Raw genomic sequence first — 16,383 nt, 5'->3', positions numbered from 1 at the left:
ACATACCACATTGTCCTTGTGTATTGTTTTTAAAATACTGCATTGCTACTTTTACTTCGACCCTGTTGCGTGGAGTTAGTGATACTGTTGATCTAATCTTGTCAATAAAAATAATAACTATGTTTCCTGTTGTCAGAAGTCTTATTCCATTGGATTCGTACGGAGGTTTCACAGTAGCTTTGTTAAATGTAGACTGGAAAATAAAAAGGCAACATATAAATAAAAATAGTAAGGCAACATATGAATAATTATACATTATTTTTGTGAATGTCAGCAAATTAGAAGTCATACAGGGAAGGTTTATAGTCTCAGTATTTTTTTAAGGCCATGCTAAACAAAGATAATTAAGTAATCTACTGTACACTGTTTTACAATTAGTTCATTTCTGAGATTTCTGTCATTTAATCATTTTGGCTCAAACAGGTTAACCTCCAGTCAAAAAAGTGCTTCAACATCATACTGTACATCATCCATTTTCGAAGTACTTCATCCAGTTAATAGTTGCAGGAAAGTTGGAACCTATCCCGACAAGCAACAGACAAAAGGCAGGATACACCATGGAAAAATTGCCAGTCCATCGCAGGATGTACAAAGACACAAACACACACACTCACCCTGGATGCCAATTAACCTCCAAGTATCTCTTTGGACTGTGGGAGGAGACTGGAGCACATATAAACTCTTTGCAGATAGCACCCCAGGATTTGGGTCCAGAGACCCAACACTGCAAGGCAGCAAAGCTCACCATTGTCCCAAAGGTGCCCACATCATACATTACAGAAGTAATTTTGTCAGTCACGTAAATTATACTTTTACTTAAAATTCAACAGAAAACCAGACCTTCTTTAAATTGTCTTAAAACCCCACCACCAAAACACTCTTAAATTCGTAATAAAAATCTATTTTTTGTCTAAATTACTTACCACAATGACTTTGTTTAGTATGGTTAGAGCCACAGTATTTCCTTCATATCTTAATATAATCCCTTTAGCACAAGATGCCCTGCTTCCTGAAATACAGTAATAGTTGTCTACTGCAACAGAAAAATTATATTTTGGAATCTTCTCCTCGACTAGGGTATAAGTACAGTTTTCCAGGAAGGTGTATTGAGTTCCACTAAATGTCACATAGTGAGGGTCTCCAAAAACTTCACATAGACCTTAAAGAAAATGTAGAAAACCATGAAGAAATGAAAGAATATAATACATGACACATAGTGTTTGAACTTATCTGTTTCTTATGTCCTATGAGCTGTATAAGCTTAATATTCTTTATACTCACAATCACAATCCCATGTCTCACAACAGCCATCAGTGATCTTCTTAGGTTCTGAGTTTCTGGGGCACACAGGTTTCACAGTTTTGGGGCATGAGTATGGTTGTTTTATAATGGTTTTATTAAAACAAGTGTAGTTATAACAGCTCTCATTCCAGGTTGCATCACAATTCCATTTCTTCTTCAAAAATGGATCTTCACAATAACATGGTTCTGGTGTAGAAGGATATATGTAGGAAGGGTTAGTAGAACTAGTATCATATCAACAGCAAATTCTCATTTGATAGTCTTAATGCAATTCTGGCTTATAATAGTTATAACAAATTAAACTAGTTGTCTTGTCACATATGTTAGTTGGAGGAGAAGCATCATCATTGGCTGGCACTGACTGGCATCAACAAAAGCATTTGCTTAGAACTTCTATATTCACGTCATCTATATTCACTCTCTCCTCCTCTCCCTCATTTGTCATGTTTGGGATCTACGTATTATGGGATATATAGGATCTCTGAGAAAGAGAGTTTTAAAAGTGAAAAGAAAACCTGAAAAGCAGCATCAAAACATACTTTAGCACATAAAGATCTGCAGTGAAAGAAACTGAGTGGAATGGTGAATGGAAAAAAAAGATTTGTCTTTCATTGCTTGATACTCTTGAAAAACTAAAACACATGATGTTACATGATTGTGATATTTTAATTTTACACTGACACTGAAACTTAGAAATGGGAATTAAGGATAACTTATTATGACTGGCCCTTACACTATCAGAGCAGGCACAAAGTCTCCATGTACAAAAACTAAGATAAAAAGTACAGTACAACCCCCCTCATTGTCAAGAGCTCTCCCCTCCGCTCTTGAAAATGGGGAGGGTGGTAACTTGCTGATACCAAGGCAGGCTGAAGAGAAACAGATTAAACAAGGCTCCCTCTTGAGCTGAGAATACAGGGGAATTATCCAGGCGGCAGCTTGTACCTTTTCTTCTTCGATTGCTGTTATGGTCACACAGTGTATTCACTTTCGGTCTGATCTAAATGTGATCACCTGAAGACTATTTAGGTGAATGTGAACGCCTGAAGACTATTTTAGATCTTTTCAGACCATAACAGAACAAATAGAAGAACAAAACTAAAAAAAGCATGCAACACAACTTTTACTCTGTACACCCCTATAGTAAACAAAAGCTGAACTTCATCCATGTGAAAATGTGAATTTTGTATACCCTTAGCCAATTAACTAATAATCACATATTGAATCCCCACTGTGGTCATTTAAAAGCAATTTAAATGCTGTTCAGCAGCCTCAAGAGGCAAGTCATTTGCAATTGCAATTGCAAGAAAGAAGGCTTTTTTATATATTCAATCTAAGATGGGTTTTGCAATTTTTACATCCATTCATTTTCAAACCACTTTGTCAAATTCAGTGTTGGGGTGCTGGAGTCTATCTCAACCAGTAATCTGTGTAAGGTGGGGTACACCCTGGACAGGACACCAGTTAATCATAGGGCACACAAACACACACACATTCACACCAGGTCCAATATTCCCACATGCCAGTTAACCTACCTGTAAGCTTTTGGATTGTGGGAAAAAACTAGACCACTTGGGGAAGATCCACATGAACTCAATGTGAACATACAAACTCCAAACAGATAGCACACTGAACCCAGACCCCCAGTGCTACATGGCAGCAATACTAACCATTCCATCACTGTGCTGTGTAAATTGTGCATTTGAGTTAACAAAATTGTTTGTCAAAGTAGAATAATAATTGTGGAAATAATAAAAAATGTTTAAAATGCATTTTGGAAATATACAGTACTGAATGATTTTTAGCAAAAAAACATGCAATGAAAAAATATTAAGCTGCAATATTTTGGATTATACTGTAATTCAGAATGTTTACGGAAACAACTAAACTGTAAAAATAACTAAAACTGTAAAATGTGATTGTGTCACCATTGAAGAACATTACATTCAATAGTGTGACTGTTATCAAATTATAGATCCATGTATAAAAATAATTATTTCCTAGTGATTTTACCTGTCTCCATTTAACTATATTATTACGTCTTTTTCAGAAGCTCCTGGACTCCATGGAGGAGTACCTTCTGTCTAACAGCTATTGGAATGTGAAGGGTGTGTCTAGACTGATTTGTTAAATCAGAAGCAGAATGACCTGTACAACTCATCCTTCACATAAGAATTAATGTTTTATATATCTAAATTAAGATATGGTTGTGTTCTTGCATGCTCCACATCAATTTAGTTTCACAGAGCTACTGAAGATATCACAATGTATTTGGAGCATATATTAATACTATTAGACCTGAACACACATTTAAAAAATGTAATTAACATCCAGAAATGTTAAAAATGAGAATTACTAATGAAAGGAAAAAAGAGTTTATGAAAAAATAGTGTACTCTTTTGCTTTAATGAAATTTAGTCAATGTAAAAATATGAGAGTATTTCATCGCATGCATTGTATACCAACATAAATATTAGATCTGTCTCAAAATTGATATGATTTTAAAAATAGTGACACAACACCATTAGACACTGAAGGATGTTAGCATCTTACATTACCTGTTGTGATTGCTGTTGGAGTTGTCGTTGATGTAATTGTGGTTGATGTTGGTGTAGTTGTTGATGTTGTGGTTGTTGTTGATGTTGTTGTGCTTGTGGTTGTTGTTGGAGTTGTTGGTGTTATTGTGGTTGATGTTGGAGTTGTTGATGTTATTGCGGTTGATGTTGGTGTAGTTGTTGATGTGGTTGTTGTGCTTGTGGTTGATATTGGAGATGTTGATGTTACTAAGGTTGATGTTGGTGTAGTTGATGTTGTGGTTGTTGTTGATGTAATTGTGGTTGATGTTGGTGTAGTTGTTGATGTTGTGGTTGTTGTTGGAGTTGTTGTTGATGTTGTTCTTGTGGTTGTTGTGCTTGGGGTGGTTGTTGATGTTGTTGTGCTTGTGGTTGTTGGAGCTGTTGTTGATGTAATTGTGGTTGATGTTGGTGTAGTTGTTGATGTGGTTGTGGTGGTTGTTGGAGTTGTTGTTGATGTTATTGTGGTTGATGTTGGTGTAGTTGTTGATGTTGTTGTGCTTGTGGTGGTTGTTGGAGTTGTTGTTGATGTTATTGTGGTTGATGTTGGTGTAGTTGTTGTGCTTGTGGTTGTTGTGGTTGTTGTTGGAGTTGTTGATGTTGGTGTAGTTGTTGATGTTGTGGTTGTTGTTGGAGTTGTTGTTGATGTATTTGTGGTTGATGTTGGTGTAGCTGATGTTGTGTTTGTGGTGGTTGTTGATTTTGTTGTGCTTGTGGTTGTTGAAGTTGTTGTTGATGTATTTGTGGTTGATGTTGGTGTAGTTGTTGATGTTGGAGTTGTTGTTGTGCTTGTGGTTGTTGTGGTTGTTGTTGGAGTTGTTGTTGATGTTGTTGTGCTTGTGGTTGTTGTTGGAGTTGTTGATGTAATTGTGGTTGATGTTGGTGTAGTTGTTAATGTTGTGGTTGTTGTTGAAGTTGTTGTTGATGTAATTGTGGTTGATGTTGGTGTAGTTGTTGATGTTGTGGTTGTTGTTGATGTTGTTGTGCTTGTGGTTGTTGTTGGAGTTGTTGGTGTTATTGTGGTTGATGTTGGAGTTGTTGATGTTATTGCGGTTGATGTTGGTGTAGTTGTTGATGTGGTTGTTGTGCTTGTGGTTGATGTTGGAGATGTTGATGTTACTAAGGTTGATGTTGGTGTAGTTGATGTTGTGGTTGTTGTTGATGTAATTGTGGTTGATGTTGGTGTAGTTGTTGATGTTGTGGTTGTTGTTGGAGTTGTTGTTGATGTTATTGTGGTTGATGTTGGTGTAGTTGTTGATGTTGTGAGTGTTGTTGGAGTTGTTGTTGATGTTGTTCTTGTGGTTGTTGTGCTTGGGGTGGTTGTTGATGTTGTTGTGCTTGTGGTTGTTGGAGCTGTTGTTGATGTAATTGTGGTTGATGTTGGTGTAGTTGTTGATGTGGTTGTTGTTGATGTAATTGTGGTTGATGTTGGTGTAGTTGTTGATGTTGTGGTTGTTGTTGGAGTTGTTGTTGATGTTGTTCTTGTGGTTGTTGTGCTTGGGGTGGTTGTTGATGTTGTTGTGCTTGTGGTTGTTGGAGCTGTTGTTGATGTAATTGTGGTTGATGTTGGTGTAGTTGTTGATGTGGTTGTGGTGGTTGTTGGAGTTGTTGTTGATGTAATTGTGGTTGATGTTGGTGTAGTTGTTGATGTTGGAGTTGTTGTTGTGCTTGTGGTTGTTGTGGTTGTTGTTGGAGTTGTTGATGTTGGTGTAGTTGTTGATGTTGTGGTTGTTGTTGGAGTTGTCGTTGATATTGTTGTGCTTGTGGTTGATGTTGGTGTAGATGATGTTGTGGTTGTTGTAGTTGTTGATGTTATTGTGGTTGATGTTGGTGTAGTTGATGTTGTTGTGCTTGTGGTGGTTGTTGGAGTTGTTGTTGATGTTATTGTGCTTGTGGTTGTTGTTGGAGTTGTTGATGTAATTGTGGTTGATGTTGGTGTAGTTGTTGATGTTGGAGTTGTTGTTGTGCTTGTGGTTGTTGTGGTTGTTGTTGGAGTTGTTGATGTTGGTGTAGTTGTTGATGTTGTGGTTGTTGTTGGAGTTGTCGTTGATATTGTTGTGCTTGTGGTTGATGTTGGTGTAGATGATGTTGTGGTTGTTGTAGTTGTTGATGTTATTGTGGTTGATGTTGGTGTAGTTGATGTTGTTGTGCTTGTGGTGGTTGTTGGAGTTGTTGTTGATGTTATTGTGCTTGTGGTTGTTGTTGGAGTTGTTGATGTAATTGTGGTTGATGTTGGTGTAGTTGTTAATGTTGTGGTTGTTGTTGAAGTTGTTGTTGATGTAATTGTGGTTGATGTTGGTGTAGTTGATGTTGTGGTTGTTGTTGGAGTTGTTGTTGATGTTGTTGTGCTTGTGGTTGTTGTTGGAGTTGTTGGTGTTACTGTGGTTGATGTTGAAGATGTTGATGTTATTGTGGTTGATGTTGGTGTAGTTGATGTTGTGGTTGTTGTTGATGTAATTGTGGTTGATGTTGGAGTAGTTGTTGATGTTGTGGTTGTTGTTGGAGTTGTTGATGTTGTTGTGGTTGATGTTGGTGTAGTTGTTGATGTGGCTGTTGTTGGAGTTGATGTAATTGTGGTTGATGTTGGTGTAGTTGTTAATGTGGCTGTTGTTGGAGTTGTTGATGTTATTGTGGTTGATGTTGGTGTAGTTGTTGATGTTGTGGTTGTTGTTGAAGTTGTTGTTGATGTAATTGTGGTTGATGTTGGTGTAGTTGATGTGATTGTTGTTGGAGTTGTTGTTGATGTAATTGTGGTTGTTGTTGTTGGAGTTGTTGATGTTATTGTGGTTGATGTTGGAGTTGTTGTTGATGTGGCTGTTGTTGGAGTTGTTGATGTAATTGTGGTTGATGTTGGTGTAGTTGTTGATGTGGCTGTTGTTGGAGTTGTTGATGTGGCTGTTGTTGGAGTTGTTGATGTTGTTGTGCTTGTGGTTGTTGTTGGAGTTGTTGATGTTATTGTGGTTGTTGTTCTTGTTGTTGATGTAATTACTATTAAATAAAAGAAATAGTTAACATTATTATTTATTTCAAAAACAAAATAACTATAATACATGAAAAAATCCCCATAATTCCCATACACTAAACTTCCCAAGGAAAACAACAACATATATTTTTGGAACCATTAAACATCATGCTGAATTATGATGCTAAGGACAATCATATACATCACAATTTGTTCACACACGTATGGATCAGAATACATTGATTTTATTTTTTCATTTTTGTTCTCTTGGTGTACTATGAAAAGAAATAACTAGTAAAATATTTCTATCTGAATTGAAATTGAATTATTTGAGGAAATTTATTTCTGATTTGATTCCAAACTTTGTCTTCTTTCTCATAACATTTACATCTGTGAAACTGACCTAGAATGGGTAATAATAACAACAGATCTTTACCTGACAGCATCACCACAGAAGAAAATACTTTCGTTTGAGTGTGTGACAGATACAGAATTACTAAGACTGTGTATTCCCTGCTGGAAAAAAATGTTTCCTACTGATTTCAAATGTCTTCTACATACAGTAAAAGATAATGTTACTTTTTTTCAGAACCTCCTGCACTTTCTCAAGTAGGTACTGTCTAAAAGGTATTTGTTCCTGTTGGTTTTGGCTAGGTTGTTTTTGATAAGCACTACAAAGATTGGATATTTTTGGAATCATTCAGATATGTTCTCCTCTAAGACACAAAATACAAAATACAATTTTTCAGGTGAACTTTCATAATGTTCATGTTCTTTTACTATTTAGAATTTCTCAAAGTGCATGAGATAACATGGATTTATCAATGTTCCAAGTATCTAAGGATCCATGAAGATTAAATCACATGAATTAATCACACCTGAATGGAGCGATCAAGTCATGGATATCAGAGAACATGTCTGAAAGACATATACAGTAACTATGAAAAAGTCCATAGTGAAAATGTTGCAGAGCTGCATGCAGTGCACAATTTTAATTTAACTTTTTATTTAATAAATGTAGGATATTATACCCCATCACTTACTAATATATTCTATAAAACTTTAGTATTAATGATTGTTAAGTCCTTCACAAGAGCAAAACTCTGTATACAGTATATTACAGATATGTTTTTGGACTTTTTACTTTCACCTAGAGAAGACAAATAGAAAATAAGCTTACCGATTTGAGGAGTTTTCTTTGAAGCTAAATAAAAAAATGTAGTTAGTGCGCTATGACTAAATGAAATGTATATTATTTTTGATTGTCTCTTATTATTAAAGCTACATTTCTTAATTAAACATTTTAGTTGTGCAAGAAGAATAATACTATTAGCTAAATTAAAATTAAAATTTACAGTTTGCAAAGAAGATGAAGTTGGAATTGTGAGGTAAGAACAAGTGTGTTTTCGTTATTTAAATTGAATGTAAAATCCAATCTTGAAATAGCATGAAACACTCTAAGGCATTTTGTGGCAAGCATGCCTTACAGCAGTGTTATTAAAAAGCAACCATAAGAGAAAGAATGATCTGTTATTTTATTTTTGTGACACTTCCAGTTTAAATGTGCCTTTCTGTTAAGCAGGTTTGTTTCTATATTTCTAACATCACTGGCTCATATTTGGGCTCTGTTCTTAATCTGTGTATCCCGGATTCCCCAGGAGGGGAGACACAGCTGATCAAACTCTTATTGTGTGTAGGGCTGGTACTGTATTTTAAGTTTGAAACACCTTCCAGGTGCCTGCAGGATAGTCAATGAGAGCTTCCCCTGACCTACTGCTGATGTTATCGCGTACTTGTTGAAGACAATTAACTCTTCTTTTTCTAGTCTGAGTTCTGGTTTAATGATCACAGGTAATTGCTGACTACAGATCGGGAAGATAAAAAAATAAATAAGTGGAACTTTTTTTCATGTCTTGTTTTCATATGACTAATATTTAAAAAAAAAGTTTTTTTTTTCCAGATATCTAAAACTAAAGTTTCATAGCCCAAGGATAGTCCCATACCCATATAGAATTTGTTAATATAAAACAAATATGTAATATAAAAATGTAAATATTCACATATTATGTACTGTTAACAAGTCAGTATACTTTATAACCAGCAACCCCACTAGAAAACCCCACAATAACCCCATGGATAACAGCATACTGTAGATAACCCACTAGAAAAATAACTTCCACGGTTTTTATGTTCAGTGTGCAGCACTACATTTTTGTTTTTTGTTTATGCAATGAAAGGCAATTTCAATTTTCTGCAGAAATATTGTTCCAGAAATGTGGATGAAAGATTCATTCATCTTGCATTTAGAGTATGTTTTCATATAGTTGCAGGAATGAGTAAATAAGCAGCCTTAAATACCTGTAGTGGTGACATTAGGACCTGTAAATGAAAATGAAAATGTCATAACTACAACTGAAACTTTATAAATAAAATTCTTGTTAAGATTGTTATTTTATATTTTGATTTAGGAATTGCCAGTTTAATCACATATCTATCCAATTTGGAGTCACAGGTTGTTTTGATGAGTCAAAAGCATTTTTTTCAAATGATAAAGAATCTATAACAATTAAATATAATTAAATTGTTGCACATGTTATTGTTCCTGGTAATTATAACTACAAAATATAATTATTACAAAAATATAATTCTAATGTTTTCTATTTCATTATTCGTATCTTGCAATACTGCCAATATTTACTTACTGTATCAAATTACAAAAGGTTTAAAGTGCAATTTGCACTTTAAATTAATTCCTCTTTAGCAAGTTTTAATTTTTTTTATCTACTTCAAAATGATTTTAATAATTTTGAAAATTATTCAAAAACGATTGAAAATAATATTATGATAGGATATCATTATATGATTACAGGACATCATCTCATTCTGAAATAAAAGTTTCCCCTTCCCCATCAGCTTGCTTCTCACAATCTATTTTAGGTTGTTAAAACTGTCTTAAAATTCTTTCATGAAAACAGAATGAATTCTCATACAGAGTTCAATACCTTAAACTTGCCTTTTGCACATTTTAACTTTTTAAATCAAAGTTTTAAATTGTGCTTTTAAAATCAACATAAAATATTTAAATATAATACTGTATGGAGCAAAATTGAAGCTGCTTAGAAACTACTTCCTTATAGTATACAGTATGTCATAACAAAACTTTATAATGTTGCTTTTGTTGGTGTATTTAAAATTGTGCATTTAAAATTATTTCAATGAAAAATAAAGTGTATGGATATAATTACCTGTAACAACTGAAAAAGTTGTACTCCCTATAGAAAAGGTAATTAGATTCAGCATTAGAATCAAAGCATATACACAGTATTAGAACAGTTTTTTGTGTGTGTGTGAATTGCTGGAGGTGATTGTTTCTATACACCCCTTAATGTTGATCAGTTAATTAGTGGAAGAGGATACAGAGAAAGGGACTGTTCTTCAATGTCTATATTATCTGGAGCCCTGTGAATATATGACATATTAAGTAGAATATAATTTACATTTTATATAAATGTTACCCTTTTCAATCACACATTATTATATTGTTACAGTTTTGGGTGACTGAGAAGTGTCTCATATTTTAAATAAAGATTGTGACACTTGGCAAAGTGAACACTTCTAGCTTCAAAGCAGAGAGAATGTTTGTTGAGATGTAGGGGTCCATTAATCAGAAATCATTGTAAAGTTTACATTGGTATACCTAGGTAAGTTGTGGGTTAATGATTGTCAATGAGCAGTACAGAAACACACAATATAAGATCACATTAAGAACAAGGAAGGAGACAACAAGAAGCGAGAAGAGCAGGACAAGAACAGAAAGGAGAGAGGAGTTGGAACCCGAAGCTTGCACCAGGAGAGAGAGGCCCTGCTTTATGATCATCCAAACAAAGCCTGACTGGAGCTAAGTATTTGAACCTTGCTAGAGAGAGCTTGCTATTATGAGTTTTTAGGGACCTTGGGTTTCCTGGGTAAAGATAGCTTGATTAGAAACATCTTTCCTGCTTGGGGTGCATTTTTAGTATAGGGAGATAGGCTCCCATTTATTTTGTTGAATTCGGGATGCAGAGAGAGAGATTGTCCACCAAAAACACAAAGGAAAATTTTTTGCCTGCTTTGTCGATTTCAAAAAAGCATTTGACTCGATTTGGCATTAAAGATTGTTTTACAAACTACCCCAAAGTGGCATAGGGGGCAAAGTGTACGACATCATTAAATCAATGTATTCAGAGAGCAAATGTGCAGTGAAAATTGGAAACAAAAGGACCAAATTCTTCACCCAAGGCCATAGGGTGAGACAGGGCTGCAGCCTGAGCCCAACACTGTTCAATATCTATATCAAAGAATTAGCATGAATGTTGGAACAGTCTGCAGCTCCTGGTCTCACACTACACGACACAGAAATCAAGTTCCTGCTCTATGCAGATGACCTGGTCCTGCTGTCGCCCACAGAATAGGGGCTACAGCAGAACCTGGCACTGCTGGAGCAGTACTGTCAGACCTGGGCACTGACAGTCAATCTGGACAAGACCAGAGTTATGGTTTTCCAGAACAAAGCCAGACCTCAGGGAAACAAGGGAAACAGGTACAAATTCACACCCAACAACAACATATTGGAGCACTCATCCAATTACACATATCTCGGTCTCACCATCAGCTCATCTGGGAGTTTTGATCTAGCAGTGAAGGCACTGAGGGAGAGCATTCTACGCAATAAGAAGGAGGCTCTTCAACATCAATCCACCAACAAGAATCTGGCTCCAAATATTTGAAAGTGTAATCCAACCCATTGCCCTATATGGCAGTGAAGTGTGGGGTCCCCTCACAGACCAGGATTACACTCAATGGGACAAACACCCCACAGAAACTCTCCACATGGAGATCTGTAGAAACAACCTCCGTGTGCAGAGAAAAACACCTTACAATGGGCGCAGAGCCGAATTAGGCCAGTACCCACTATTGATAATCATACAGAAAAGAGTATTAAAGTATTGTCTACAATAAAAGCAAAAAACAACAACAAGAAACAGACCCTGACGAAGTACAGGCTCAGGGACCACAGCCTGGCCATAGAAACTGGGCGATACAGGCAGACCTGGCTGCCCAGAGAGGACAGGCTGTGCTCCCACTACCAGCGGGGAGAAATCGAGTCAGAAGTGCACTTCCTACTGCACTGTGACAGATACTCTGGGATTAGAGAAACATTCTTCCCTAAATTCAGAAATCTAATCCCAGAGTTCCCACACCTGCCAGAATCACAATGGGTCCCAATCATACTGGGAGAGGGAGGAGGGAACTCAATGGAACTGGCAGCCCAGTATGTGATCTTCTGTCACAGCCTGAGGAACAGTGAGTCTGTCTCCCAATAATGCTCCTTCTTTCTACAGTATATGTAAATATTTTATAATATGTCATTGTTGTAAATGGCTGTAATATGGCTTTAGATTTTATTTTACTTTTATTTTTTGTTTTGTTTCATGTCAATTTTCATTATTTTATTATATTTACTTTGGCAACACTGATTGTACTCATCGGTCATGCTAATAAAGCACCTTGAATTAAATTGATTGTATCACATTTATTTAGAAGGCATTTTATCTCTTATTTGGCCTCTGTAGGCATTAATTAAGAGTTTCATACTGTGGAATACTGAGTGAGATGAACTCTTGAAAAGGGTCTAGACTGTGACTATGCGCAGGAGAGGTTTTCTGTTTGCACTTAAAACAACTCTCTCTGTGACTAAAGCCTGTGATGTTTCACACCTGTATGTTTTATCAGAGAGATTGCAGAATGCCAAATGGAATGTTCCTGTCCTCTTTGTGTTTGAAAGACTTCTGTAAGTGTCCTCTGCCTTGTGTATTTCTTTGATATATAAAAGTCTCATCTACATGTACGGTATAAAAGGAAAAGTGTAAGTACAGTGGAGCGAGCATATTTAGTAGGAGCCAGGGGAAACCCTGACTCTGTGCTATGCTACCCTTCAGCTGATTGAATAAAAGATCTCTGTTAGACAATCTCATAAGCCAAGTGAAGACTGAGTTTTCTTCCACAATACTTAGTAGAATTCTGGGGGTTTTCTGGATGGTTAGAATGTTAGGCCTCTGAAACGTCTTTTCTGTACTGTAAATACTGTACGTAGAGTAAATTGTGTGTTGCATGTTTTGTTGTCATTATAGTAAATATTTGTTTAACCAAGTGTACCTGAATTAGTATAACCAGCAGCCATATCACCCTGCAACTCACAACTGGCAGGCCACTGAAGCTAAGCAGGTATGGGCCTAGTCAGTACCTGGATGGGAGACCTTCTAGGAAAAACTAAGGTTGCTACTGGAAGAGGTGTTAGTGGGGCCAGCAAGAGGTGCTCACCCTGTGATCTGTGTAGGTCCTAATGCCCCAGTATAGTGACGGGGACACTATACTCTAAAAAGGCGCCATCCTTTGGATGAGACGTAAAACTGAGGTCCTGACACTCTCTGGTCATATAAAATCCCAGAGTGTTTCTCAAAAAGAGAAGGGGTATTACCCCAATATCCCACCAATTTCCCATTGGCCTTTATCAATCATGGCCTCCTTATAATCCCCATCTATAAAAATTGGTTTCATCACTCTGTTCTCCTCCCCACTGTTAGCTGATGTGTGGTGAGCGTATTGGTGCTGTTGCTGCACATTGGTGGTGGAGGGGAGTCCCCATTACCTATAAAGCACTTTCAGTGGAGTGTCCAGGAAAGTGCCATATAAGTGTAAGGAATTATTATTATTCTTCATGTGGTTGTAATTCTACCAGCCGCTCGGGTATATTCTGGAGAAATCACTTGTTGGGGGTTATGAATATTTATTTTACTTCTTGACTAAACTGCTTGGTCAATTCCTGATTTTCACCATTTTCGGAACCCCCCATTTGTAACAATATTAATTGTCTCACAATACCCTTATGCAAATTTGCATGTCACCCAGACTTGGCATTATGGGGGAACTGTGTTGTGTGTAGCCTATCTATTTCAACTCATGTTAAGAATTCAAACAATTAAACCCATGCCTTTTACTAAACATACCTCCCTTAAAGCACAGTGCTACACTATATGACATTACCCTACTCCAACCTTAACAAATAAGCACTACATAAGTCACATAAACTGCCAGGTGCCTTTGTGCCATCCACTTTTCCCAAAAACATTAGGAAAGATATGATATGACAAATACCTTCTTTGAAATACTACACCTCTCATGTACTTGCTTATGTAATTGACAACAAATGTTTTTTAAGGGTAATGATTATATTATTTTATTATCAATACGGAGGCTTGCTTGTGGCTTGTTTGTCGTCAGTGTAACATTAAATGTACTTTTAGTAATACAAGGAACAATTAGCAATGAAACTTAAAGTAATTAATATGTGTATGTTTGTAGCCAGGGTATGATGTTTTTTTAGTTAGTCTGCCTATCACAAAACAAATATCTCCTCTCTTTTCGAGGTAGAGATGCAGTCACTCTTGACTGCTTGAGGTGTAATGTGCCATATCACAACAACTGCCACAGTATGATGAAAGGTATAAATATTAGGCAATAAAAAATAGAAATGCAATACATTTGACATTGTATTAACATTTACAAAAGATACATATTTAAAAACTGACGTTTTTATCCCTATTTCTCACCTGTGTGTGAGATCACAATGTGCCCAGTGGGTGTTGTGTTAAGAGGGTAAAACGATTCAGTGAGGATTATTTCACAAAGTGAGATTACTGAACCAGATTACATTTAGTAAATATATTGACAAAAGTCTGGATTTTCAGTTTCACACAACAAGATCAAATTATATGCAGTTGGGAATTAGTTCTGTGAAGATGCCCCCCTACAAAAAACACAAACAATAAAACTGTGTCGGTTTGTCCATTAAAAGTAGTAGCGCTGCTATTCCCAGGATATAACACCTTATATTTATGATAATCACGTACAAGTAACCTGACCATTAGTAACACAGTCTGGACAGTTCAGGCACTGAATTACTGGATGAGAGGATTACAGCAGAAAAAACATGAATACCAGTATTTTCTGTGCATTTGTGTGAACAAGAAAATTAAATCTGTCTCCAAAAACCACAGGACTTGCTGTTTTAGCCTTAAAAAGGGAACATAAACATATTAACACACAATTAAATTTTCTAAAGTAAGGCATAAAGCATGTCATATATTTCATAGTTGTGTCAATATATATTTTTAAACTGAAGATATAATCTAAGCAGTTCCTCATTGTATCCTTTTGAAATAACTGGGCAATTCAAAAAATATTTAAAGATCCAGCCTGTCTTTCAACATGTGCATTTAAAAGTTGAGAATGAGCCGCTTCCTGCTTTGAAAACTATGTACTATTTTATGCAAAGCAAATACATACACATGAAAAATTAGTTACATGATTCCATATTAATATTTCATATTGTAGATTTAAAGAAGCACAGTAGTAAAGCTGACTTAATGAAGCAATCATTTTAACTTACATCTAATGCACCAGAGGTACCACCTTATGGATTTTCGTCTGCCAGTCAAGTTAAATTCGTGTGCTGAATGATATTTCATAACAGAACCCAGAGGATGCAAAGTGAAAAGGTGAACTTAAAACCAATAGCAGGAGACACTTCTTCACACAAAGGGGTGTGGAAACATGGGAGTACGGTACTCAGCCACACTGTTCTGGTGAAGCTAATACCCTAGCTTCTCATAAGAAATGGCTGGATGAAATGCTTGGATTGATTAGTTGATAACTCCAAACAGGTTAGACAGACCTAACGGCCTCCTCTTGTTTGTAGGCTTTCTTATGTTCTTATGTATACTTCTGACTTAAATTCACAGGATACATAAAAACCAGACACATTTTCCATAGTTAAAAAGACCGTAAACCACCTTACACGTTAAAATGTGAAAAGGTTGGACCAATGAAATGTCAGGGGTAATAGAACGAAGTTATTCCATTTCCCTCTTGCATGTTCTTCATATGTAGTATATAGAAAATGACTTCCTGAACAACCACTAAAAGTATGATTTATTGTTGCTACAGTATGTGGCCACCCCTGGGAATGAATTTGTATTAGTCTAGCATCAGATGTTTTTACTACATTCACAAAGGGCTTTCTCTGCTTTCGGAAGTCTAGAGTTACACATGTAAACTAATATTTCCCTTTCCTTTGAAGGAAGTCTCATGAAAACACTGGGAAAATATACAGTATAACAAAGTTTTTAAAAGGACACAACAATGAAGTAACAACAGACAACCTCATCATTCACAAGGTTCAAATGGCTGTGCAACCCTAATGACTGAATTAACAACACGCAGGCAATAAAACCTTGTGACACACACATCTACAATTTTGAGGCAATTCTAAATAGGGCCAAACACATCACCACACCTCTCAAAAACAGTGCCATGACCCTCCTCAGAACGGGAATACAGTCCATCTCATAGGCTGGGACTACAGCATCCACAAATCAAAGAGAATGTCCCTGTCTTCATAGGAGTTTACCCTGTGCCTGAACACCATGATACATAAAAACCTAGTCC

At 36.3% G+C, this 16,383-nt stretch overlaps 1 protein-coding gene across 6 annotated transcripts in view; it reads right to left on the bottom strand.

The window, feature by feature from the left end:
• The window catches only part of LOC148655022 (mucin-6-like), a 76,780-nt gene that overhangs the window by 19,558 nt on the left and 40,839 nt on the right, over positions 1-16,383 (bottom strand). For 3 of the 6 annotated variants that reach the window (XM_088645094.1, XM_088645095.1, XM_088645097.1), the window contains 7 exons: positions 10,083-10,109; positions 9,196-9,216; positions 8,018-8,041; positions 3,861-6,863; positions 1,282-1,488; positions 924-1,159; positions 7-193 (listed from right to left, as the gene is read on the bottom strand). In XM_088645094.1, the coding sequence (XP_088501220.1) occupies positions 7-193; positions 924-1,159; positions 1,282-1,488; positions 3,861-6,863; positions 8,018-8,041; positions 9,196-9,216; positions 10,083-10,109 (3,705 nt within the window). The remainder of the gene's footprint in view (positions 1-6; positions 194-923; positions 1,160-1,281; positions 1,489-3,860; positions 6,864-8,017; positions 8,042-9,195; positions 9,217-10,082; positions 10,110-16,383) is intronic. The other 3 variants (XM_088645096.1, XM_088645099.1, XM_088645098.1) reach the window with 3 other exon arrangements.

The sequence above is a fragment of the Lepisosteus platostomus genome, chromosome 9 (genome assembly GCF_059453375.1).
Source record: "Lepisosteus platostomus isolate fLepPlt1 chromosome 9, fLepPlt1.hap1, whole genome shotgun sequence".
Lineage (NCBI taxonomy): Eukaryota > Metazoa > Chordata > Actinopteri > Semionotiformes > Lepisosteidae > Lepisosteus > Lepisosteus platostomus.
The sequence above is the reverse complement of the archived record's forward strand: the minus strand, read 5'-3'. Positions and strand labels throughout refer to the sequence as shown.